We start from the raw sequence: 24,771 nt of genomic DNA, 5'->3' as shown, positions 1-24,771 counted from the left end.
TTGGAAACATATCGCCGTTCCTTCCCTGTTGCTGGGTTAAAATCCTGGAATTCCCTCCCCAAGGGCATTGTGGATCAACCCACAGCACACGGACTGCAGCGGTTCAAGAAGGCACCTCACCCCCACCTTCTCAAGGGGCAACCATGGTCAGGCAATAAATGCTGGGCCCAACTACTGACACCCATATCCTACAAAATGGATTAATGAAAGGCAGCAAAAGAGAGTGTACTCAGGAGTACAGCATTAGCAGAAGTGTGCCTTCTGCTCATGGCCATACACCCTCTATAGGACCCAGCTTCCTGATGTTCACAATCAGGAAAGGTTTCTGGGCCCTCACGGGGAAAGTAGACCTTAAAGGAACTGCTCCTTGCTGTTGTGCTTGAAACCATTGGGTCTGTGGTGATTGATGTAAGAAAGACTTGCACTTCTCACAACCTCAGAACGTCCAAAGCACTCTATAGGCAATTAGGTCCATCTGGATTGGCGAGACTGTTTGTAATGTGGGAAACAGGGCAGTCGAAGTCCAAGGGAAATTTGCATGCAGCTGGCTCCCACAAACAGCAACATCCCAGACAATTTGATTTTCATGTTTGAGTCATTTTAGTTGAAGGATAAATTTTGGTCAGAGCATGATGGAAATCTCCCCTGCCTGTCTTAGAAATGACACCATCTAACCTCTTACATCCAGCTGAGAAGGCAGGCATGCTCTGGGTTTAATGTCTCATCTGTAAGGCACACTTCTGCTAATGCTGTACTCCTGAGTACACTCTCTTTTGCTGCCTTTCATTAATCCATTTTGTAGGATATGGGCGTCAGTAGTTGGGCCCAGCATTTATTGCCCGACCCTAGTTGCCCCTTGAGGAGGTGGGGGTGAGCTACCTTCTTGAACCGCTGCAGCCCGTGTGCTGTGGGTTGACCCACAATGCCCTTGGGGAGGGAATTCCAGGATTTTAACCCAGCAACAGTGAAGGAACGGCGATATGTTTCCAAGTCAGGATGGTGAGTGGCTTGGAGGGGAACTTTAAGGTGGTGGTGTTCCCATGTATCTGTTGCCCTTGTCCTTCTGGGTGGAAGTGGTGGTGGGTTTGGAAGGTTTTGGGCAATGTCCTGGCTTTTTGAAATTACTTTTCAGGTTGGGTGCTTGGAGATGTCTCAGAACAGCATTCTAGTAGGTGGAAGACTGTATGAAAACTCAGTTGTATTGAGAAAAGGTCAGATAAATTATAGTAATGTAGAAACATGTGGAAGTGCAGATGTTGCGCTGCTCTGTATATTTTTTTTGCTGTTCTTGAAATTTCATAAGCCTACTTTTCTTTCCTGCAATTGGTAGAGGCACATGATCAAGAGGCATTGAGCTCAGTAAAAGTTCCATGTCGCCATGACGAGGTGGGTTCTTGTTGTTTAACATTCAAATAATCTGATAGGCTGCTGTTAGGGATTATCTGGGACCATATTAATAAGAAGTGAAGCTGCTTTTATTCAAGAAGTGAAATACAGGAACAGAAATGTTTTGCTGAGGCTGTATAACACTCTGGTCAGACTGCATTTGGAATATTGTGAGCAGTTTTGGGCCCTATATCTAAGGAAGGATGTGCTGGTGTTGATGGAGAGGTTTACAAGAATGATCCCAGGGATGATGGGCTTGTCATATGAGGAGCGGTTGAGGACGCTGGCGTTTAAGATGAAGGGAATCTCATTGAAACATGCAGAACACTGAGAGGCCTGGAGAGAGTGGATGTGGAGAAGATATTTCCTCTCATAGGGCAGGGCACAGCCTCAAGAGTGAAGGGAGATCAGGAATATCTTCAGCCAGGGGGTGGTGAATCTACAGAACTCAATGTTGCAGAGGGCTGTGGAGCCCAAATCATTGAACAAAGAAAATTACAGCACAGGAACAGGCCCTTCAGCCCTGCAAGCCTGCACTGATCCAGATCCTCTCTCTAAACCTGTCACCTATTTCCTAAGGGTCTGTATCCCTCTGCTCCGTGGCCATTCACGTATCTGTCTAGATACATCTTAAATGTCACTATCGTGCCTGCCTCTTCCACCTCCCCTGGCAACATGCTCCAGGAACTCACCACCCTCTGCATAAAGAACTTTCCACACATATCTCCCCCAAACTTCTCCCCTCTCACCTTGACCTTGTGATCCTGAGTAATTGAGTCCCCCTCTCTGGGAAAAAGCTTCTTGCTATCCACCCTGTCTATACCTGTCATGATTTTGCAGACCTCAATCAGGTTCTCCCCTCAACCTCTGTCTTTCTAATGAAAATAACCCTAAACTATTCAACCTCTCTTTATAGCTAGCGCCTTCATACCAGACAACATCCTGGTGAACCTCCTCTGCACCCTCTCCAAAGCATCCACATCCTTTTGGTAATGTGGTGACCAGAACTGTATTCAGTATTCCAATTAATCTAATCTAATCTAAAATTAAGACAGAGATGGATAGGTTCTTGATTAGTAAGGGGATAAAGGATTATTCTTTGTAATGTTATAGTCTTATGAAAGAGCAGGGTTATAATTTCAGGTGAACCTTTTCCAAAAGCTAAACAGCAAATTGGTGAATTGACTGTAAGCCAAAAAAATTTCTTCACAGCTAATATCTTCCTGACACAACGTGAGTGGGGAATTTACATGATTACCTCATGAGGAAAAGTCAGAATGTTTTAAGATAAATGAGATTAAAGCTGAATGAGGTAGTAGGTCCAAACCAGACATAACTTGGGCATGGCCTGACCAAGCTTCAGAAGGACAGTGAGCTACTCAGTAAGGTCGAGGTGCAGTGAGCATACTGGCAATGCAAGACAATTGCCTCTTGTCCCAACCCAATGATGGTAAAGTGAACCTATTTTCTCTTCATAACTTTTATTGGTACCTATTTAACATCTCTATCTCTGCTTAACTGCTATTAGTCTTTTAATCTGTTTGTCTTTTGCTCTGAGCACCCTCACCCTCTGTCTTCTGTCAACAGTATAAAAACTCCATATTCCAGCCATACAGCATGGAAACAGACCTGTCGGTCCAAGTCAAGAGGGTGCTGCTGGAAAAGCACAGTCGGTCAGGCAGCATCCGAGGAGCAGGAGAATTGATGTTATGGGCAAAAGCCCTTCATCAGAAATGAGGGTCAGGAGTCTCAAGTCTCCAACATTAGCCATATCTCATCTTCATCGCTAACAACAAAAAGCACTGGAGAAACTCAACAGGTCCAGCAACATCTATGGGGAGAGAAGCAGAGTTAACACTTCAGATCTGATATGAATGTTCTTCAGAACGCAGGGTGTGGTTCATGTGTGGAATGAACTTCCTGAGGAATGTCAAAATGTTAACTCTGCTTCTCTCCCCATAAATGTTGCTGGAGTTTCTCCAGTGCTTTCTGTTGTTATTGATGAAGACGAGTTACTGTTAATGTTGGAGACTTGAGCTTCTTTGAGCCAATGCAGATGTGATTTAGCTTTTTTGTCAAACTCTCCTGATCACCTTGTCTGTCAGACTCACCTATACCTCCCTTGACTCCATTCAGCCTAAACTGTTGATCAGTCTACTCCCTATTTGATTTCCATTCAAGCCAACAACATTAATTTCCCCTCACATTTGAATCCTCCCTTTCCAAAATCCCCCTCTCGAACACTTGGTTCTTGTAATGTTTCACCCAATCTCAAAGGTCCCTTTCCTTTCCAAAGCCTTTGGAAAACTAGGGAACGGCATTTTCCTTTTTCAGTTCGGAAGGTAACATCCTGGGGAGTTTTGCTGAACAAAGAGACCTTGGAGTGCAGGTTCATAGCTCCTTGAAAGTGGAGTCGCAGGTAGATAGGGTAGTGAAGAAGGCGTTTGGTATGCTTTCCTTTATTGGTCAGAGTATTGAGTACAGGAGTTGGGAGGTCACGTTGCAGCTGTATAGGACACTTGGAATATTGTGTGCAATTCTGGTCTCCTTCCTATCGGAAAGATATTGTGAAACTTGAAAGGGTTCAGAAAAGATTTACAAGGATGTTGTCAGGGTTGGAGGGTTTGAGCTACAGGGAGAGGCTGAACAGGCTGAGGCTGTTTTCCCTGGAGCGTCAGAGGCTGAGGGGTGACCTTATAGAGGGTTATAAATCATGAGGGGCATGGATAGGGTAAATAGACAAAGTCTTTTCCCTGGGGTCGGGGAGTCCAGAACTAGAGGGCATAGGTTTAGGGTGAGAGGGGAAAGATATAAAAGGGACCTAAGGGGCAACATTTTCATGCAGAGGGTGGTGTGTGTATGGAATGAGCTGCCAGAGGAAGTGGTGGAGGCTGGTACAATGACAGCATTTAAAAGGCATCTGGATGGGTATCTGAATAGGAAGGGTTGAGAGGGATATGGGCCAAGTGCTGGCAAATGGGACTAGATTGGTTTAGGATATCTAGTTTGCTAGAACAAGTTGGACTGAAGGGTCTGTTTCCGCACCCTACAACTCTATGTAACTTTACAGCCTTCAGGACTTAACACTGGGCAGCGATTGCAGGTCTTGCCAACGGTGCCTACATCCCCTGAAAGAGAAGTAGGAGCACAAACTCGTCTGTTGCTGATGCTCCCAACCATGAGTAATTTCACCCCCAATGCTGCCACGCCACCTTGCGTTTCACTTTCTGAATGGCAGTTATAACTTTACCTGTCATTGGGTTGTAGATGTGAACTCTCTGCTGTCACAACCTGCAGCCCTTGGCCTACACACCATCTCACGGTGAGTCCACAGTGACCAGGCCTTACTGCCAGCTGCACCTTCACCAGCAGTGCCATTGAATGAGGTACAATGAGCTGTGACAACGTCATCGACTGCAGCTTGCCGACTGCCTGTGAACATACACATGATACAAAGCATTCTTACTGTGTGTGAGGCTTTGGGGAAATGATACAAGAGCCTTCCAATTTACCATCAATCATAAAACACTCCGCAAGGAGATAATCTAGTTATATTCAAAGGCCTAATTTCTTCATATCATTGTTACAGAAACAGTAAGGTATTCAGGGTATACCTTTGTTCTCAGGTACTCCTGAATGTTCTTCCATTTTGTCTGTTCCTGTGTTCGATAGAAGGTAAAGACTTTTTCCTTCAGAATCTGATAGTCTTGTTTCATTTGTTCAAGGAGCCCTTTGTCAATGCAGCTACAGCACCCAGGCAAAGAGAGACAAAACATTCATTTAATTCCAAATTACTGAGATCCTCCGACTGTGCTCAAATTTAAGCAAACTTAGTGATTTCTTGATTTATCTATTCACTTGAACTTGCTCTCGGTCAACATGGTGTTCATACTAACCCTTTCAATACCAGTCAGACGTATATTTAAATGAAGTAGGATGTTTGTATTTGTTACAACATTGTGGCAATCAGATCAAACTCAGTTGGTGCATCAAAGGACGTCATGTTACAACTGTACAATACATTGGTAAGGTCACACTTGGAGTACTGCGTACAATTCTGGTCACCCTGCTTTGGGAAGGATGTTATTAAACTGGAAAAGGGTGCAGCAAAGTGTGATACTGAGACCGGAAGGTTTGATTTATCAGTGTCTTGGACTTTTCTCCCTGGAGCATCGAAACTGAGAGGTGACCTTATAGAGGTTTATAAAATCACGAGAGGCAGAGAAAAGGTGAGTAGCAAAGGTCTTTTCCACGTGATTGAGGGGGGGGGGGGGGGGGGTCCAAAACTAGAGGGCATAGGTTTAAGGGGAGAGGGGACAGATTTAAAAGAGACCTGAGGGACAACTTTTTCACTCAGTGTGTGGTGTGTACATGCACCAAGCTGCGAGAGGAAGTGTAGAGACGGGCACACATACAACATTTAAAAGACATTTGAACAGCTTCGTGGATAGGAAAGGTTTAAAGGGATTTGCTAAATGCAGGCAAACGGGACTCTTTTCTGTGCTGTACGACTCTAGAACCTGTCCTGAAAAGGTGTTGCTGGAAAAGCACAGCAGGTCAGGCAGCATCCAAGGAACAGGAGAATCGACGTTTCGGGCATAAGCCCTTCTTCAGCTTATGCCCGAAACGTCGATTCTCCTGCTCCTTGGATGCTGCCTGACCTGCTGCGCTTTTCCAGCAACACATTTTCAGCTCTGATCTCCAGCATCTGCAGTCCTCACTTTCTCCTCTAGAACCTGTCCATCAACCATGGCTGGATAGCATGCCGGAACACCTCTTCAATACATTTTCAACCCGTGTCTCTTACCAAACCTCAGTTAGGTAGGCTCCTGGGGAAGGCAAAGCAGAAATTGCAGGGTCCAACTGTTCTGGAAAATTGCTCTTACACTGCCACCCCACACCCCTCCCTCCTCCACCCCACCCCACTCCCCAAACCCCCCTCAGATGGCGAAGGTCAGTCCAGGATTCAAATGAGCCAAGTAGTTTCTATAAAGGCATTTGGGTTAATGTACTCCCTATGATCATTAAGCCATTCTTTGTGCACGTACGGAGTTATTACTGCAACAGAAAGAAAGACATTAATAGAATGAAACATTATCACTGAAATGCATCATGTCAGAGAAATTTTCAGTAATAATAATCCTTATTTCCTTTTGTCATTTCTGGATTCACTTGTTTGTCTATCAGAGTAACCAATTCATGATTTTTTTACTCACTCATGGGCTGTGAGCATTGCTGGCAAAGCCAGAAACTTGCCCAACCCTGACTGTCCTTAAGGAGGTGGTAGTGAGCTGTCATCTTGAGCTGCCATAGTCCATGGTTCTGGGTACATCTGCAGGGCTGTTAGGGAGGGAGTTCCAGAATTTGACCAAAACCAGGTTCAAGAACAGCTTCTTCCCTGCTGTTATTAGACTTCTGAATTGACCTCTCAAATCTAATGTTGATCTTGCTTTTTGTGCATCTTCTCTGCAGCTGTAACAGTGTAGGTATGATCCACCTGTACTGCATGCGAAAACAGAATTTTTTACCATGCTTAGGTAAGGGCTCATGTCTGAAACATTGACTCTCCTGCTCCTCGGATGCTGCCTGACTAGCTGTGCTTTTCCAGCACCACACTCTTCGACTTAGGCACATGTGACAATAATAAATCGAAAAAAGTTAGCACATCTAAAAGCTGACCTCTGACATTCTGCTGTCTGGGAGTTCCAACCTCTACAGTCTGTGTACTAACCCACACACATTTATCCCTTCATTTATCACGCATCCTCACTGACCTACTGTAGCTCCTGATAATAATGTACTTCCGTTTTCAGATTCTTACAACCCTCTCAAAAAGTAAAGACACTGAAGTCTGGTAAAGGAGATGCGTTGGCGTAACTGGCCAGCCATTTTGAAGTATACGAGTCTACTTATTTCATTTTGGCTCTGAGATCTTTCCAAATCTAGCCTCTTGAGGATCCCAGATTCCCAACGCCAACATCCCACTGACATGCAGCTGCCAGGGCCCAGAGTTCTGGAATTCCATCCTTAAACCTCTCCTCCTCTCTTTCCTCCTTTATATCCTTTACATCCTGAACATACAAGCTTTAGAGCACTGCTCCTTCATCATTACTACCCTGACAAAGGAGCAGCGCTCTGAAAGCTAGTGCTTCCAAATAAACCTGTTGGACTATAGCCTGGTGTCGTGTGATTTTTAACTTTGCCCACCCCAGTCCAACACTGGCACCTCCATTTTGTTATATTGTTGTCAAGCTCTGTTTGATGAGATTCTTGCAAAATGTCGTGGGATATTTTAAAGACTCCACCCAAATGCCATTGTTCATACAGTACTGCAATCTTTGAGGTTCCTGTGCAAAACTTGTCCTTCACTTTTCTTATCGAAGTGATTGAGTTGTTTTCACTATGAGCAAAACGGATTTGTTTTTAGACTCCCTCCAGTGTGGAAACAGGCCCTTCGGCCCAAACAGTCCACACCCACCCTTCGCAGAGTAACTCACCCAGACCCATTTCCCTCTGACTAGTGCACCTAACACTATGGGCAATTTAGCACAGCCAATTCACCTGACCTGCACATCTTTGGACTGTGGGAGGAGACCGGAGCACCCGGAGGAAACCCACACAGACACAGGGAGAATGTGTAAACTTCACACAGACAGTCGCCTGAGTCTGGAATCGAACCTGGGACACTGGTGCTGTGAGGCTGCAGTGCTAACCACTGAGCCACCATGTGCCAATGGTTTCATCGTAAACATTTTATTTAAATTAATATGTCCAGCTTGCTCAATCCCTTCACAAGGCGGATGAGGATAGCTGCCTTATTTTATTGATTCAGGATCACATCCTTCCTGTGGGCTGAATGGCCTACTCCTTTCCAATTTGCATTCATGAAACCTGAGATTTAATCTTGAAACATTGCAATTCAGTGCATCTATGGGCAATATATAACATAATTCCATTGCACAGTCGATGACAAATTATAGCATGAATTTATTGACTCTAATACTTAGGATTTACCCTTACATTTTCACATAGACCATCAGACCTTAAAGTATAGGAGCAGAATTAGGCCATTCAGTCCATTGAGTCTGTTCGGCCAATCGATCATGGCTGAAATGTTTCTCAGCCGCCCACCCACCCCCTTCTCCTGCTTTCTCCCATTGACCCTTGACCCCCTTACCAACCAAGAACCTGTCTATCTCTGTCTTGAAAAAAGTGATTTAAAATTAAATTCAAAATTGTTGAATAATGCGATCATATAGTATAGCAGAGGCCTTTCAGCTTGTCATGTCTGTACTACCGAAAGTACACCACTATTTCTACATGTCCCACTTTCCCACTTTAGCCCCACAGCCTGGAACGTTATGACATTACAAGTGGCTCATCCAATTACCTTTTAAAGGTTGTGAAATTCCCTGCCTCATCTCCCCACCCAGGCAGCGCATTCCAGACCCTCACCACCCTCTGGGTGCAAAGATCTTCCCTCTAATCACCTCGAAACCTCCTGCCTTCCATTTTATGCCCCCCCTTATTACTGACCCTTCATATGAGAGGAACAGCTGCTTCCTATCCACCCTGTCCATGCCCCTCCCCCATCAATTTAAACACCTCCATCAGGACTCCCCACACAACCTTCTCTGTTCAAAGAAAACAGCCTGACCTTATCCATTCTCTCCCCATCACTGAAACGCTCCATCCCAGGCAATATCCCCTCTGCACCCCCTCCAGTGCAATCACACGCTTCCAATAGTGTAGGGACCAGAACTGCACACAGTACTCCATATGTGGCTGAAGCAAATGTTCTGTACAGTTCCAACAGGACTTCCCTGCACTCATAATCTATGCCATGACTGATAAAGACCACCAGTTCGTTATTGAAGAAGCGATTGCCGAAATTTTCCAAACCAGAAGTCTCGCTCTATCACGTCATTACTGCACAGATACATGAATGTACAAATGAACAAAATATTCAGGCTGTACACCAGATGGCTCTGCTCGACAGTTCTACAGTGAGCTAAGTTGTTCAGTGATCTGCCAGAGACCAGTCACCTCACGACAGATCATTCCCATTCTCACATCTGTGAACAGCATCAGCAGGCTGACCCCTGCACTGATGGGATTGTTCTCTGTTCAGAGATGGAGACAAGACTCAGTCCTGAGGAACGGTCACTGGACTTGAATCATTCACTCTGATTTCTCTTCATAGATACTGCCAGCAACCTTTGTTGTAGCTGTTGTTTGAGACAAGATCTGTGCCCTCCAGAGTTTGCAGGAATCAGAGAATTATAAAATTCCTACAGTGCAGTAAGAGGCCATTCAGTCCATCTAGTCTGCACCAACCCTCCAGACATCATCCCTCTCAGACCCACCCCTGTGTTTTCCATGGCTAACCCACCTAGCCTTCATATCTCTGGGCATTTTCCCATGGCCAATCCACCTGACCTGCACATCTTTGGACAGCGGGAGGAAACCCACACAGACACAGGGAGAATGTGCAAACTCCACACAGACAGTCACCCAGGGTGGGATTGAACCCAGGTCCCTGGTGCTGTGAGGCAGCAGTGCTAACCACTGAGCCACCGTGCCACCCGTAATGGTAAGGAGCTCCAAATGAAGATCAGGTTGTGTTGCTGAAGACAGGATCCACTCCTCTTTAAAACCCCTCTCCAACAACCAATCAAAAAAGTCATGACTGACTTGATTTTAACCTCAACTTTACATCCCTGGATAATCTTTCATCCCCTTTGGAATCATGAATCTATCTGTCTCTGCTTTAAAAATATTTAAAGACTCTACATTCACTGCCTTTTGAACACAGAACAATACAGAACAGGGACAGGTCATTTGGCCACCATAACTGAGAAAGGGAATTCCAAAGACTGAGAGAGAATAATGTTTCCTTATCTCTGTCTTTAAAAAGGGGGTTCCCCCCATCGCCAGAACTTTCCAACAAGCACCAAGACGTGGCTTGGCTGGTGGTGAGAAGGGCTCTGCCTGTGAGATCCTTTATGCACGCCCGGACTCTCTGCTGCACCGCACGCTGCCCTCGAAGTGGCTGCGGGGGGGACGAGACTGTCACACACCTCCTTCTGGAATGTGCCTATGCAGAGGAAGTCTGGAGAGGAATGCAGTGGTGCTTGTCGAGGTTCGTCCCGAGCAGCGCCGTGACGCGGGACTCCGTGCTCTACGGCCTGTTCCCTGGGACTCACACCGAGATGAACATTAACTGCGCCTGGAGGATCATCAACTCGGTGAAGGACGCTCTCTGGGCGGTCCGAAACCTGTTGATCTTCCAGCTGAAGGAGTTGACCCCGACCGAGTGTTGCAGACTGGCACATTCCAAGGTCCAAGACTACGTGTTGAGGGACGCGCTGAAGCTTGGGGCAGCTGCCGCCAAGGCGCGGTGGGGAAAGACCACCGTGTAAGATCGGCCTGCCGAAAGAGGAACAGGGGGCCCACACAGACGTTTTTTTGGGCTCTGCTGATGCCTCAGCCAAATATATGTATATATACAAGATTGAAAAATGCACAGGATTGTAAAGGACAATGATAAAGTCGAATCTGTGTTTGTAAATATGGACATATGTATGGCATGATCCAATGTACAGACCATCAAATCATTTATGAATAAAGTATATTTTTGAAATAAAAAAAAAATGGCCGCTGTTCTAGATTCTTCTGCAAGAGGAAGCGTCCTTTTCACATCCACCCAGTCAAGTGTTCCCAGGATTTGACATGCCTTTGGAAAGTCAACATTATATCTACTATGATCACTGTTCCAGACCATACCTCACTGTCTGGAACAAAACAATCGCTTCTGTTTCTCTTGTCCATCTCCTTTGAAAGGGAGCATCCATTTACGATGGAGATGAGGAGGAACTCCCTCTCTCAGAAGGGAGTGAATTTTTTACCACAGAGGGTTGTCGAGACTGGTCACTGAGTATATTCAAGGCTGAGACAGAGAGACCGATTTGTAACCAGTAAGAGAATGAAGTGTTCTGGGGGAAAAGCAGGAAAGTGGAGTTGAGCGTTATCAGACCAGCCACCATCTCGATGGGCTGAATGGCCTGGTTCTGCTCCTATGCCTTATGGTCTTAAGTTTTTCTTGCCTAGTTACCAATTCCTCTGCCACTCAAGGGAGACACTGAATAAGCTGGGGTTGTTTTCCCTGGAGTGTTGGAGGCTGAGGGGTGACCTTATAGAGGTTTATAAAATCATAGGATAAACAGACAAGGTCTTTTCCCTGGGGTGGGGGAATCTAAAACTAGATGGCATAGGTTTAAAGTGAGAGGGGCAAGGTTTAAAAGGGACCTTTTCATGCAGAGGGTGGTGCGTGTATGAAATGAGAGGAAGTAGTGGAGGGTGGTACAATTACAGCATTTACAAGGCATCTGGATGGGTATATGAAGAGAAAGGGTTGAGAGTGATAGGGACCAAATGCTGGCAAATGGGATGAAATTAATGTAGGATATCTGGTTGGCATGGACTGGTTGAACCGAAGGGTCTGTTTCCGTGCTGTACATCTCACTGACTCTAATAAAGACATTAATAATGTTGAGTACCTCTACCAAATCTCCTCAAATCTTCTGTGCTGTGAGGAAGACAACCATATGACCATCAGAATTATGATCAGGAGGAGGCCATTCAGCCCTTGAGTCTGCTCAACCATTCAATCGGATCATGGCTGATCCAACACTCCTCACTTTCCTGCCCTGTCTCTATAACCTTACCTCAGCCTCTGTGGCAAGGAGTTCCAAAGACTCTCAACCCTCTGAGAGAAGGAATTCCTCCCCATCTCAGTCTGAAATTGGTGCCTCTTTATTCTGAGACTATACCCTCTGGTCCTGGACTCTCCCATGAGGGTGAAACATCCTCTCAGCATTGACCCTGTCAACCCCCTGAACAATCTTCTCCATGAAGTTTCTCAGCCCCTTCACCATCCGAGTCAATCTCGTTCACTAACCCCCTGAGTGCAGCGTTCACAACGCCTTCAGTTGGAGCCAAACCAACCATCTTTCCAGCCCCGACATCAATTTAAGATTGTAAACAAAAAACAAGTATTGCAGGAAAAGCTGAGCAGGTCTGTGGAGAGAAATCACAGTTAACGGTTCAGGTCTAGTGACCCCTCTTCAGAACTGATGGTAGCCAGGAAAATGTCGGCTTAAATGCAGAAGACAGGGTGAGGGGAGAGGGGTAAGGAGTAAATGATGGGAGGGAATAAAGCCCAAAGAGAGAGAAGAACAGTTGGACAGTCAAAGGAGTGGATAACAATCAGCCTGGGACAATCAATGTAGACAAACAGAAGATTGGAAGAACCCAGAAAGCCAAGCAACATCAGGGAAGTGGAGAAATCTATGTTTCGGATCAAGACCTTTCATTAGGAGGGGGGAGGAGGAAGAGAGCTCAAGAAATAATTAGCGCAAACAGTGGACTCAGTTAAAAATCACACCACACCAGGTTCTAGTCCAACAGGTTTATTTGGAAGCACTAGCTTTCAGAGCGCTGCTCCTTCATCAGGCAGCTGTGGAGCAGGATCATAAGACACAGAATTTTGCTATAAATCTTTTCTATAAATTCTGTGTCTTATGACAGAGCTACCTGATGAAGGAGCAGCACTCTGAAAGCTGTTTCCAATTAAACCTGTTGGATGATAACCTGGTGTTGTGTGATTTTTAACTTTGTCCACCCCAGCCCAACACCGGCTCCTCCAAATCAGAAATAAATATAGAGAATGGAGTTGGGCTGGGGGAAGGGTGGGTGGGATAGAAATAGGTTATTGTAATAGTCAGTGGGAAATGTGGAGCGGAGAGGTGGGAAGGAAGACGGACAGGTCAAGGAGGTGGAGAGGAGAGTAAGGGCTGGTCATGGGATGAGGTTGGCGGTGGGGAGATAGTGAAGCTCGTGAGGCAGGAGGTGCAATGGAAGGGAGGAGGTGGGGCTGGGAAGGGAGCCGGGGAATGGGTGGGAAGGTTATTTGAAATTGGAGAACTCAGTGTTGAGTCCTCTGGGCTGTATGCTGTCCAGGCGGAAGATGAGGTGTTGTTTCTCCAATATGTGGTCTGATTCACTGTGGCTATGGAGGAAACTGAGGTTGGACTTGTCAGAAAAGGGAATCGAAATGGGCGGTGACTGGGAGATCAGGCTCACCAGTTAGGGCCTTGTAATGATGCTCGGCGAAATGGTTACCTACTCCACGCTGGGTCTCACCAATGTAGAGAAGACCACACCAGGAGCACTGGATGAATCAATAAATAGCTCTTAATAAGGATTGTTAGTGGCTAATAATGGGTGCTTTGTAAAGACAGACAATGAGATAACAAGGCCTGGGGTGTGGGGGCTAGTGTAAGGACATGGGAGAAGCTCGAGCCCTGGAATTGATGAACTTAATATTGAGTCCAGAAGGCTATAGAGTTCCTTTCGCGGTAATTTAAGATGGTAATCTGGGCTGTGCCAATCAGTAAGGCCTGTACCTCTCGTTCGCCAGCTCTTTCTGTGCCAGGGTTAGTCGCTGGATGAACATTTCCTTCTTGGTCAGTTCAGCATCAGCACGACATGAGCCCTCCTGTGGATTTGTGGGACAGACAGACTCTGTGAGAAGGGAGACTGCCTCTCGATGCAGGGAGCGGGAACACTGCAGAAGTTGAAGGGCCTGGAGAGCAAGAAAGCTTTGTGAACTCCCTGAGGAATATTTCAATGTTTGCAAATGCATTCACGCGATTGGGTGTCGCTGGCTGGGCCCTGCATTTGTTGCTGTCCCTAACTGCCCCTAAGGAGGTGGTAATGGGCTACCTCTGTGAATCAATGCAGAGACACCCACAATGCTATTAAGGAGGGAGTTTCAGGAACTTGACGGCGAAGGAGCAGTGAGAAACGTCCAAGTCAGGATGGTGACCGGCTTGGAGGGGAACTTGCAGGGGCTTCCCATGTATCTGCTGCCCTTGTCAATCTAGGGTGTAGAGGTCATGGGTTTGGAAGGTGCTGTTGGATGAGCCTTGGTGAATTGCTGCAGTGTATCTTGTAGATGGCACACACACGGCTGCTACCGTGATGGAGGGTGGTGATGTGGAAAGAGGTGGAAATTTAAGACAGAGATGAGGGTGAATTTCATCTCTCCGAGGATGTTGAACCTGTCGAATTCCTTACCACAGAGAGCTGTGGAGGCTGGGCCATAAGCTATAAACAAGGCTGAGAGAGAAAGCTTTCTAATCAGAAAGTGAATAAAGGGTTATAGGAAAGGTCAAGAAAACGGAGCTGAGGATTTTCAGATCACACAGAATGGCATCGTGGGTGGCACGGTGGCACAGTGGTTAGCACTGCTGCCTCACAGCGCCAGAGACCCGGGTTCAATTCCCGCCTCAGGCGACTGACTGTGTGGAGTTTGCACGTTCTCCCTGTGTCTGCGTGGGTTTCCTCTGGGTGCTCCGGTTTCCTCCCACAGTCCAAAGATGTGCAGGTCAGGTGAATTGGCCATGCTAAATTGCCCGTAGTGTTAGGTAAGGAGTAAATGTAGGGGTATGGGTGGGTTGCGCTTCGGCAGGGCGGTGTGGACTTGTTGGGCCGAAGGGCCTGTTTCCACACTGTAAGTAATCTAATCTAGAATGGTGGAGCAGACTCGATGGGCTGAATGGCCTTAATTCTGCTCCTATGTTTGAATGGATGGGGTGTCCAATGAGCAGACTGTTCTGTTCTGGATGGAGTCAAGCTTCTTGTGTATGTCTGGTCATGTTAATACCTGTTACCTCACTTGAGTAATTAGGCACGTCACCAATATCTGATTCAGAGGCAAGTGTCAATATCTGAATCCCTTTGAAGTTATGAGAAAATATGTCTTTTACTTTAAGTCTCAGTGATGAGATATTCCTGACGTCCAAACATTCTCACTGAAGTACAGAGGACCTGGAATCCCAACACCTCTAGTTATTTGCACTGGTCAATGTGCTCAGACTAATGACGGCTGTTAATCAAGCCTGGGAATTCTGCAGTAGATCTGAAAGGAATGTTTTATGAAGTTGGAGGTGGAAAAGCAACACACATTGTTGATACCTCACAATGGAAAATGGTCAGCATCTGGTTGACAATTCCCCTTCAAGTTTTCTTTTCACTCACCCCTTCAACACACACACACAGACATACACACAGACACACACAGACATGCACACACACTCTCTCACACGCACACACATACAAACACACACACGTACACAGACACTGATACTCTCCGACACACATGCACACTCTCTCAAACACAGACACACGTACCCTCTGACGCACACACACTCTCTCACACGCACAGACACACATACTCTCTGACACACATACAAACACACTCTCTCTCTTCACACACACACACATTCTCTCACACACACACTTACAAACACACACTCTCACACACACAGACACACATACCCTCTGACACATGCACATATAAACACACACATTCACACGTGCTCTCTCACACACATACCCTCTGACACACACGAACATACAAAAACACGCACACTCTCTCACGCAAGTGCACACTCTCACACACACAGACACACATACACACACACTTATACTTGAATGATGAATTCAATCAAAATTACAGCAACATTTGAAAATGAGGAGTTTGCTGCAGCCAGGGTTCATTAATGTAACAAGAACCATTACCTGCTGATGATTCGCTTTGATGCTTTTTATGAGCTGCTTCAATTTGCTTATCTCGTCTTCTTGAGCTCTCAACTCCATCTGACGGATCCGAGCTCCAGGCGCCAGAATGCTGAGAGGTGAAACTGAAGCAAAGCCAGACTCTGGCACCTAGACAGACAGGGAAGAGTCATTTTTCAAATTGGATGGTTCTGGTCAAAAGGATCTTTCTAAATAAAAATTGCACAAAACTCAAACTAATGAATTTAGTTGGCAATCCACAGCCCCACTCAATACTGGAATTTCACAAGTGAAGATTTAATTTTTTATAATTCGTGCTGTCTGGCTGTTGTATAAGATGTAGTTGTACACTCATAGAATTAAAGAGTTATTCATCACAGAAGAGGCCATTCAGCCTTTTATGCAATGTTGGCTTTTTGAAAGTGTTACCCAATTAGTCCAATTCCTTCCCCTGTCAAACATGAAAATAATGCACCACGATGCAGGGCAGTGAATGGAGTTTCGATCAAGTCAGCTGCTTACTCCTGGAGGGTGTCGAGTTGCCTGAGTGTTGTTGGAGCTGCCCCCATCCAGGGCAAGTGGGGAGTATTCCATCACACAGTCCTGACTTGTGCCTTGGAGATGGTGAGACAGGCTTTGGGGAGTCAGGAGGTGAGTTACTCACTTCCCAGTCACAGACCTGCTCTTGTAGTCACAGTGGCTGGTCCAGTGGGTTTCTGGTCAATGATAACCCCCAACAATATCACTAGTGGGAAGTTCAGTCATGGTGATGTCATTGAATGTCAAGGCATGATGGTTAGATTCTCTCTAGTTGGTGATGATCATTACTTAGCACTTGTGTAGCATGAAGATTAATTATTTGGTTTGCCATTGTGTTTCAAATGGATCACTGAGATCATCAACTAAGAAGTAAGTTAATTTTTAAACTTTGATATAGAGATTTTGTTTCAGGCAGTTAGTTCCTGAATGGGTTAATTGATCTCATGAGATAAGCTCTGTCCATCAGGATGCAAAAGATTTGATTTGATTTAATTTGATTCGAGCTGTTGTTGTCTTGTGTGCCGAGGTACAATGAAAAGTGTTGTTTTACATGCTTTACAGGCAAATCGCACTATCCAGGTGCATCAGGGTAACAGAACAGAGTGCAGGGTACAGTTTTACAGCTGCTGGGAAGGTGCAGAGAGAGATCAGCATCAACATTAAAGTGGTCCATTGCAATCCTGCTAACAGCGGGGAAGAAGCTGTTTTTGAATCTGTTTGTACGTGTATTCAAACGTTTATATCTCCTGCCTGATGGAAGAGGTTGGAAGAGAGTATAACTGGGGTGGGAGGGGTCTTTGATGATGCTGGCTGCCTTCCCGAGGCAGTGGGAAGTGCAGACGGAGTCAATGGATGGAAGGTTGGTGATGGACTGGGCTGTGTTCGTGACTCCCTGTAGTTTCTTGTGGTGTTGCGAAGATCAGTTGCCGTATCACACTGTGATACATCCAGAAGGGATGCTCTCTATGGTGCATCTATCAAAATTTGTAAGACTGATACTGGGAGGAGTTAAATGGGTTCTACATTTGTTACAAAGTCAGTGTGAGAGTATTTAAGTTGCTGTTACACTGAGTCTGATGTCTCTATGGACACTATCGTGTATCTTGTTTATATAATAGCCATTACATTCAAAGCAGTGAATGTTTACCGTGTATGGAGATTGAGCCTCACTTGCTGAAGACTGTGTATGGTAATTCCTCCCCACTTGTAATCAGTAAGTTAGGCAGTGGCCAAACAACCATAGGGATTGGTGACAATTAATCTACCCAAAGCATCTCAACATGGCCGTAGCACAGAAAAGGAAACCTGGAAAGTCATCATTGTAGTGCAGCTTTCTCATTAGGGTGGTTAGCACTGCTGCCTCCCAGCGCCAAGGACCTGGGTTTGATTCCACCCTCAGAGCACCCAGAGGAAACCAGCGCAGACACAGGGAGAATGTGCAAACTCCACACAGACTGTCGCTCAAGGCAAGAGTGGAACCTGGGTCCCTAGTGCTATGAGGCAGCAGTGCTAACCACTGAGCCACCATGCCACCCCCAAAGCAGAGCATAAAGACCAGCATGGGCCTGTAATGTGGAATTGGTGTAACTTGCCTTTGTGTAAATCCGGGGAGATTGTTTCTCCCAGCTCTCCTGCTAGCCCACTCTGTTTGGCCTCCCCATTCTCCCTTTGTCTGTCCCAGGTTCTAACTGGAGAGTCACTTGGCCATTCCAAATGCAGAAAGTGCTGGAGAAACTCAGCAGGTCATTGGAGATAGAAACAGAGTTATTGTTTTGGTTCCAGTGACCCTTCTTCAGAAGTGCTTATAACTGCAAAGAAAATTGGAATATACACTGGAGATGGGATGGGGGCAGGGGGTAGGTGTAAATGATGGGTGGGGATGAGCCCAGAAAGACAGAAAAACACTTGGGGGGGCAGAGGAGTGAATGAAGACCAGCCTGGAAGAATGCACACCCGCTAATAGGGACCCACTAATAATGGCTGCCAATGGATAGTATGTGATAGCAGCTCAGGCCTGGTGTATGGGGGATGGGGTAAGGACATGGGAGAAAGTGCTCTGGCCTTAAAGTTATTGAACTCAATATTGAGTCCTGAAAGTGGCAGGGACCCCAAGCGGAAAACGAGGTGCTGTTCTTCCAGCTTGCACTGAGCTTTACTGGAGCACTGCAGCAAGCCCGAGACAGAGATGTTGGCCAAGGAAACAGGGTGGGGTGTTGAAACCTGGGTCACTTTTGTAGATAGTACGTTGGCGTTCTACAGAGCGGTCACCCAGTCTGCCCAGTGTGGAGAGACCAGTGCAGAATGCGCAGCACAACCTGAATCTCAGAATCAAGGCAGCTGCCTCTGGATGTCCGAGTGCTGCCTGCAGATCGGCACCGGTGCGGTGACAGGGCCTGAGGATTAGGCCCTAGGCCTCAGTGTTCGCTCGTAGCACACCGTCGTAAGTGCAGGCTCCAAAACAGGCCTAGGCCAAAGTGAAGCCTATTCTGCACCACGTCACACCAGGTCAGCAAACAGCTTCAATAAAATAAACGCATAACTCAGTCGGAAAGCTCCTTTTAAAACACGGTTGTTGAAGTAAAGACATACTTTCTTCTTATTTGTTGTTCAATTTCCCAGCTTTCTATTTAAAGATGTTGAAAGAGAGAAAATCAGAATGGTCTTGGAAGCTTTCAAGCCAAGTCCAGTTTTCAAAGGGTTAAGAGCCAAAATATCAAAGTGTGTGATTCTTTCCTTGACCTTTCACGAGGGGTGAACCCAAAGGCCGAAGGCTTAACTCCCTCCACACTGAGACCACCCTGACAGGAGAATTCCAATTCCCCCCAGTCCCCACATCCCCCCACCCCCACCCCCCAACTCCCAACCACAAGCTAAGATTCGGAATGAATTTTTTTAAAAAAGCTTTGCACCTTCAATTTTAACAGCAGCCGATTGTTGAAAAGGAGATTGGAAAGTATTCGATTTGCTTTTGAGGTTCCAGGTTTGCAGACCACACAGTGGCGGGTGGGAGGGGGGAGGTGTGAGGTGAACGTAGAGATGCTTCAGTGTGACTTGGTCAACTCGAGTGAGTGGTTGTATAGTGTGGATAAATGTAGGGTCGTTCACTTTGGTGGCAAAAAACAGGAATACAGGCTATTACATGAATGGGAATAGATTGGGAACGGGGTAGGTGCAACAAGACCTGGCTTCCCTTGTACTGCAGTCACTGAAAGTGCAGGGGCAGCAGCTGGTGAAGAAGGTAAATGGGGAAATGTTGACCTTCATAGCAAGAGGATTCGAGTACAGGAGCAGGGCTGTCTTACTGCAATTGTACAAGGTCTCAGTGAGACCATATCCAGAGCTCTGTGTGTAGTCTTGAACTCTTTATCTGAGGAAAGATGGAGGGAGTGCAGTGCAGGTTTCCTAGACTGATTCCTGCAGATGGTGGGACTGATTTATGAAACGAGACTGGATCGGTTAGGATTATATTCATTGGGGTTTTGAAGAATGAGGGGAGGACCTCATAGAAACATATAAACATCTAAAAGGACTAGACTGAGGTAGCAATCCACTGCCAAGCTGGGAGAGGGTAAAAGAATACTATGGGAGATTGATATTGGCACGATGACCAACCTTCCTGGATATTACAGAACTGCCTACCATTCGGCAGCTGTGCCATCTCCTGGATCATTTGTTGCTGGGATGGTCTCTGTCTCGTATGTTTTAATGAAAACATTTTGTTACATTTTCCTCTGGGAGTACTCAAAGGGAACCCACGCAGACACGGGGAGAATGTGCAAACTCCACACAGACAGTCACCCGAGGCTGGAATCAAACCTTGGACCCTGGTGCTGTGAGGCAGCAGTGCTAACCACTGAGCAACTGTGCCACCTCAAGCTTTCAAAGGAGTGGAGTGGGGTGGGGTGGGGGTGGGGGGGGGGGGGGAGCGGGGGTTGGGGAGGAAATTCAAATTCAGAGCTTCTGGTCCACTACCACATTCCATCCTCACTAAAAGGAGTAAAGCCTAACTGTTTCAGACCCATTCCTGATGAAGGGCTGATGCCTGAAATGTTGACTCTCCTGCTCCTCGGATGCTGCCTGACCTGCTGGGCTTTTTCAGCACCGCACTTTTCAACGATTACTCTCCAGCATCTGCAGTCCTCACTTTCTCCCTGTCAGAGACTGTGTCTGTATGTGCACCTATGTGTGTGTGTGTGTGTGTGTGTGTGTGTGTGAGAGAGAGAGAGAGGGACTGTGTCAGTATGTAAGGGTTAAACATTGGTACAGAAACACTGCATGTAAGTGACTCGCTGGAACCAAACCATCTGCAGAGCCCTGGAGAGGTCTGTCAATCTTGAAGGGGTGTTTACCCATTCAGTAACCTTGCACAGGATCAATAGTATCATTTCCTCTCACTACAAACACACCAGTTTGCATTACCCTGTCCTTTTTTCTTTTTGATACTATTGAAGGGGGTGATGTCTGGTCTTTAATATTTATTTTTCTTCTGAAGCTACTCTTCTGCATTCACACAGCCCACACACTAATTCCCCGATTTGTAACCAGCAGCATTTGATATCCCCTGCGTGATTGCAAAAACATTTTGCTAACAGCTGCAGGAGTGGCCCTAGTATTCCTGCATCTTCAAAAGGTACATGGAGAAATAAACTAAATTAAAGGAATGTTATAACCAAATGAGATATAGCAGCCTGTAAGAGGGTGTGTGTCCTTGTGTGTTTCTGTTTGTGTATGTGTTGTTGTGTGGGTACATCTGTGTGTGTGTGTGTGTGTGTGTTCGCATCTGTGTGCGTGTACCCCTGAGTGTGTGTTTCTGATTGCTTGTGTGTGTTTTTCTGTTTGTGTATGTGTATGTCCCCATCTGTGTGTGTGATTCTGTTCGTGTGTTTCTGTTCTGTGTCCCATGTTTGTGTCTGTGTTTTTGTTTGTGTATTTGTGAGTCCCCACGTGTGTGCTTCTGATTGCGTATGTGTGTGGCTCTATGTTTATATCTGTGTGTGTTTCTGTTTATGTATATATGTGTCTCTATGTTTGTATCTGTGTGTGTTTCTGATTATGTATATGTGTGTCTCTATGTTTGTATCTGTGTGTGTTTCTGTTTGTGTATATGTGTGTCTCTATGTTTGTATCTCTGTGTGTTTCTGTTTATGTATATGTGTGTCTCTATGTTTGTGCCTGTGTTCCTGGTTATGTATATGTGTGCCTCTGTGTTTGTTTTTGTTTGTGAATATGTGTGCTTGCATGTTTTGTGTGTGTGTTTATGCGTATGTACTTGCGTGTGCTTGTTCATGTTTTTGTGTGTGTGTGTGTCTGTATGTGTACTTGCACCTGGGTGTGTCTATGTGTATGTATATTTGTGTGTCTGTGTGCTTGTTTGTATGTGTATGCATGTGTTAGTGTGTCAGTGTCTGTGTGCGTGTTTTGTGTGTCTGTGTGTGAATGGGAGAGGGAGAGAGAGGATATCAGTTAATATAGCTAAAAAGTGGAGCATTTTGCAGAAGTTTTCCATTTTACGCTCATCAGGACACATGCAAAAATATTAAATTTCAAACAATCACAATTTACACTACAGGAGAAAAAGGTGCTGATTGTTCGGCCTGATCAGCCCATCCACAGCTTGGAACGATGTGAAAAGTTGGTCATTATCCCATCCAGATCAGGACAGACAGTCAGAAGTGTCATGAAGACAGGAAATAGTAAGCAGCTGGCTTGGAATATTTTGGTAAGTTCTAGGAATGACTTTTAGTTGTTAATAAAAACAATTCACCTGTTCTGCAGTAACTATTGTATTTTGACAATATTGAGCAGAACCCCATGTTTTCAGTTTTATCCATTTCCTGACTATATAGAGCAAAAATGTTAAGATTCTTTTGTGGAACAGTAGTAAAAAATAAAAACTGCCTGGGATTTTGGGGTCAGGGTGGTATGACATTCCTGTTAATTTGTGAATACTGTCGCAGTCAGTGCTTTCAACAATGTGGGTCATCAGCTAAAAGGGAGAAGTAGCATTGTATTGCATTTCTTTCAAAGGTGGATTTACTTTGTTAGCTTCAGTTATGTTAGCTTTTCACCTCCCATTCCGACATGAGTGGAATTGTGTTGAGAAAGCAAGGCATATTAACAAAATGTTTCATTTTATACTTACCAAGACAAGCACACAGAAGGCCAAAATTTTAAACAACCTCAAAAAGATAGATCTCAGATTAGATTCCCTATGGTATGGAAACAGGCCCTTCAGCCCAACACTAACCCTCAGATGAGTGACCCACCTAGACCCATTCCCCTACCCAATATTTACCTTTGACTAATGCACCATGGGCAATTCACCTAACCTGCACATCTTTGGATTGTGGGAGGAAACCCAGACACGGGGAGAATGTGCAAACTCTACACAGACGGTCTCTCGAGGCAGGAATAGAACCCGGGTCTCTGGTGCTCTAGGCAGCAGTGCTAACCACTGAGCCACCATGCTGCCTCACAGGAAATTTCCCAACCCATTAGCACCCGTAAATCTTGTTCTATAAATTATTGCGATCATTTTGGCATTCTTGCATGTGTCCTGATGAGTGCGAAGTGAAAAGCTGCAGCTACAGGTCCCTCCTTTATACTAGATTTACTTTTCTTCATCTTCATAGCCTTGTACAGGCCATTCTCCCGTAAAGCACATTTTGTCAGCACGGTTTAGCTGTACCGTGATTGATGAACTGGGGAGCAGCTTTTTAAAAACCACGACTTTTAAAGTGTATGTTGACTATAACGTGATTACATTGTCAACACTTTAGGTGTGTTTGTATTGCTCAATATGTGTATACCACAGGATCGCACAGGAATGCAACTACCACGTAATACTGGAACCACCTGTACTCACGTACTGAAATCTCGATGACGAACCTACCCCATTCTCCATGCCATTGGAATTGTGACTTGCTTTCCTGCACAGTTGCAGTTTGAGATCTTTTCTCTCCAAAGCCTTCAATTCGCTTATCTGCATCTCTGCTGGCAGCTCCTCAATCACTGTTAGCAAACACAGTACTGGGTTTCAGTTTTGTAGTCTGGGGCCTCAGACCTCCCTCTCCCACCCTTCCCCATCTTCGCAATGGACTCCTGACTGGAGACTTTTTTCAGAAGGAGGAAGAGTCTGACTGGGTCACACAACGCTAATTCTGATTCTCCTCCTTATGGAGTCATACAGTCATACAGCACGGAAACAGACCTTTCAGTCCAACCAGTCGACGTCAACCATGCTCCCAAACTAAACTTAGTCCCACCTGCCTGCTCCTGGCCCATATCCCTCCAAACCTTTCCTATTCATGTACTTATCCAAGTGTCTTTTAAACATTGTAACTGTATCCAACGTCCGCTACTTCCTCAGGAAGTTCATTCCACACACAAACCACCCTCTGTGTATACAATTTGTCCCTCTTGTCTTTTTAAATCTCTCTCCTCTCACCTTAAAAATGTGCTCTTTAGTGTTGAAAACCCCCATTCTGGGGAAAATACAACCGTCATAAACTCTATCTATACCCCTCATTGTTTTATAAACTTCCTTCAGGTCACCTCTCAACCTCTTACGCTCCAGTGAAAAAACATCCCAGACTATCCAACCTTTCTTTATAACTCAAACCTTCCATACCCAGCAACATCCTGATAAATCTCTCCAGCTTAATAATATCCTTCCTATAACAGGGTGGCCAGAACTGGACACAGTGTTCCAGAAGAGGCCTCACTTAATGTCCTGTACAACCTCAACATGGCTTTCTGACTCCTATATTCAACGAACTAAGCAATGAAGGCAAGCGTAGCAAATGCCTTCTTAACCACCCCGTCTATGTGTGATGCAAACTTCAAAGAATTATGTACCTGCACTCCTAGGTGCCTCTGTTTTACAACATTACCCAAGGCCTTGCCATAACTCTGACTCCTAGTCCCAGATTTTCCAGCCTTGTGGGAAAAAAACAATGCCAGAGAAAAACATAAAGGGACTTGGGGTTACTTGGACATGAAATACCTAAAGTGCAGCAGGTAATCAGGAAGGCTGTTGGAATGTTGACTCTGATTTCAATGGGGTTGGATCTAAGACTGGGGAAGTCTTATTGCAGCTGGACAAGTTGCTGGTGAGACCACATCTGGAGTATTGTGAGCAGTTTTTGTCCCTTTATTCCAGAAAAAAAAATAATCTCATTGGAGGCTGTTCATACATGTTTC

The 24,771-nt window shown here is 45.6% G+C and overlaps 1 protein-coding gene across 1 annotated transcript in view; it reads right to left on the bottom strand.

Moving 5' to 3' along the window:
* Positions 1-24,771, bottom strand: part of LOC140482623 (uncharacterized) — a 40,182-nt gene that overhangs the window by 2,068 nt on the left and 13,343 nt on the right. Inside the window, exons 6-10 of the mRNA XM_072580137.1 lie at positions 23,462-23,580; positions 16,033-16,179; positions 13,854-14,032; positions 5,001-5,130; positions 4,637-4,818 (exon numbers count right to left, since the gene is read on the bottom strand). Coding sequence (XP_072436238.1) covers positions 4,637-4,818; positions 5,001-5,130; positions 13,854-14,032; positions 16,033-16,179; positions 23,462-23,580 — 757 coding nt within the window. The remainder of the gene's footprint in view (positions 1-4,636; positions 4,819-5,000; positions 5,131-13,853; positions 14,033-16,032; positions 16,180-23,461; positions 23,581-24,771) is intronic.

Source organism: Chiloscyllium punctatum, chromosome 11 (assembly GCF_047496795.1).
Source record: "Chiloscyllium punctatum isolate Juve2018m chromosome 11, sChiPun1.3, whole genome shotgun sequence".
Lineage (NCBI taxonomy): Eukaryota > Metazoa > Chordata > Chondrichthyes > Orectolobiformes > Hemiscylliidae > Chiloscyllium > Chiloscyllium punctatum.
Note: the sequence above shows the minus strand (reverse complement) of the source record. Positions and strands in the feature narration are given on the sequence as shown.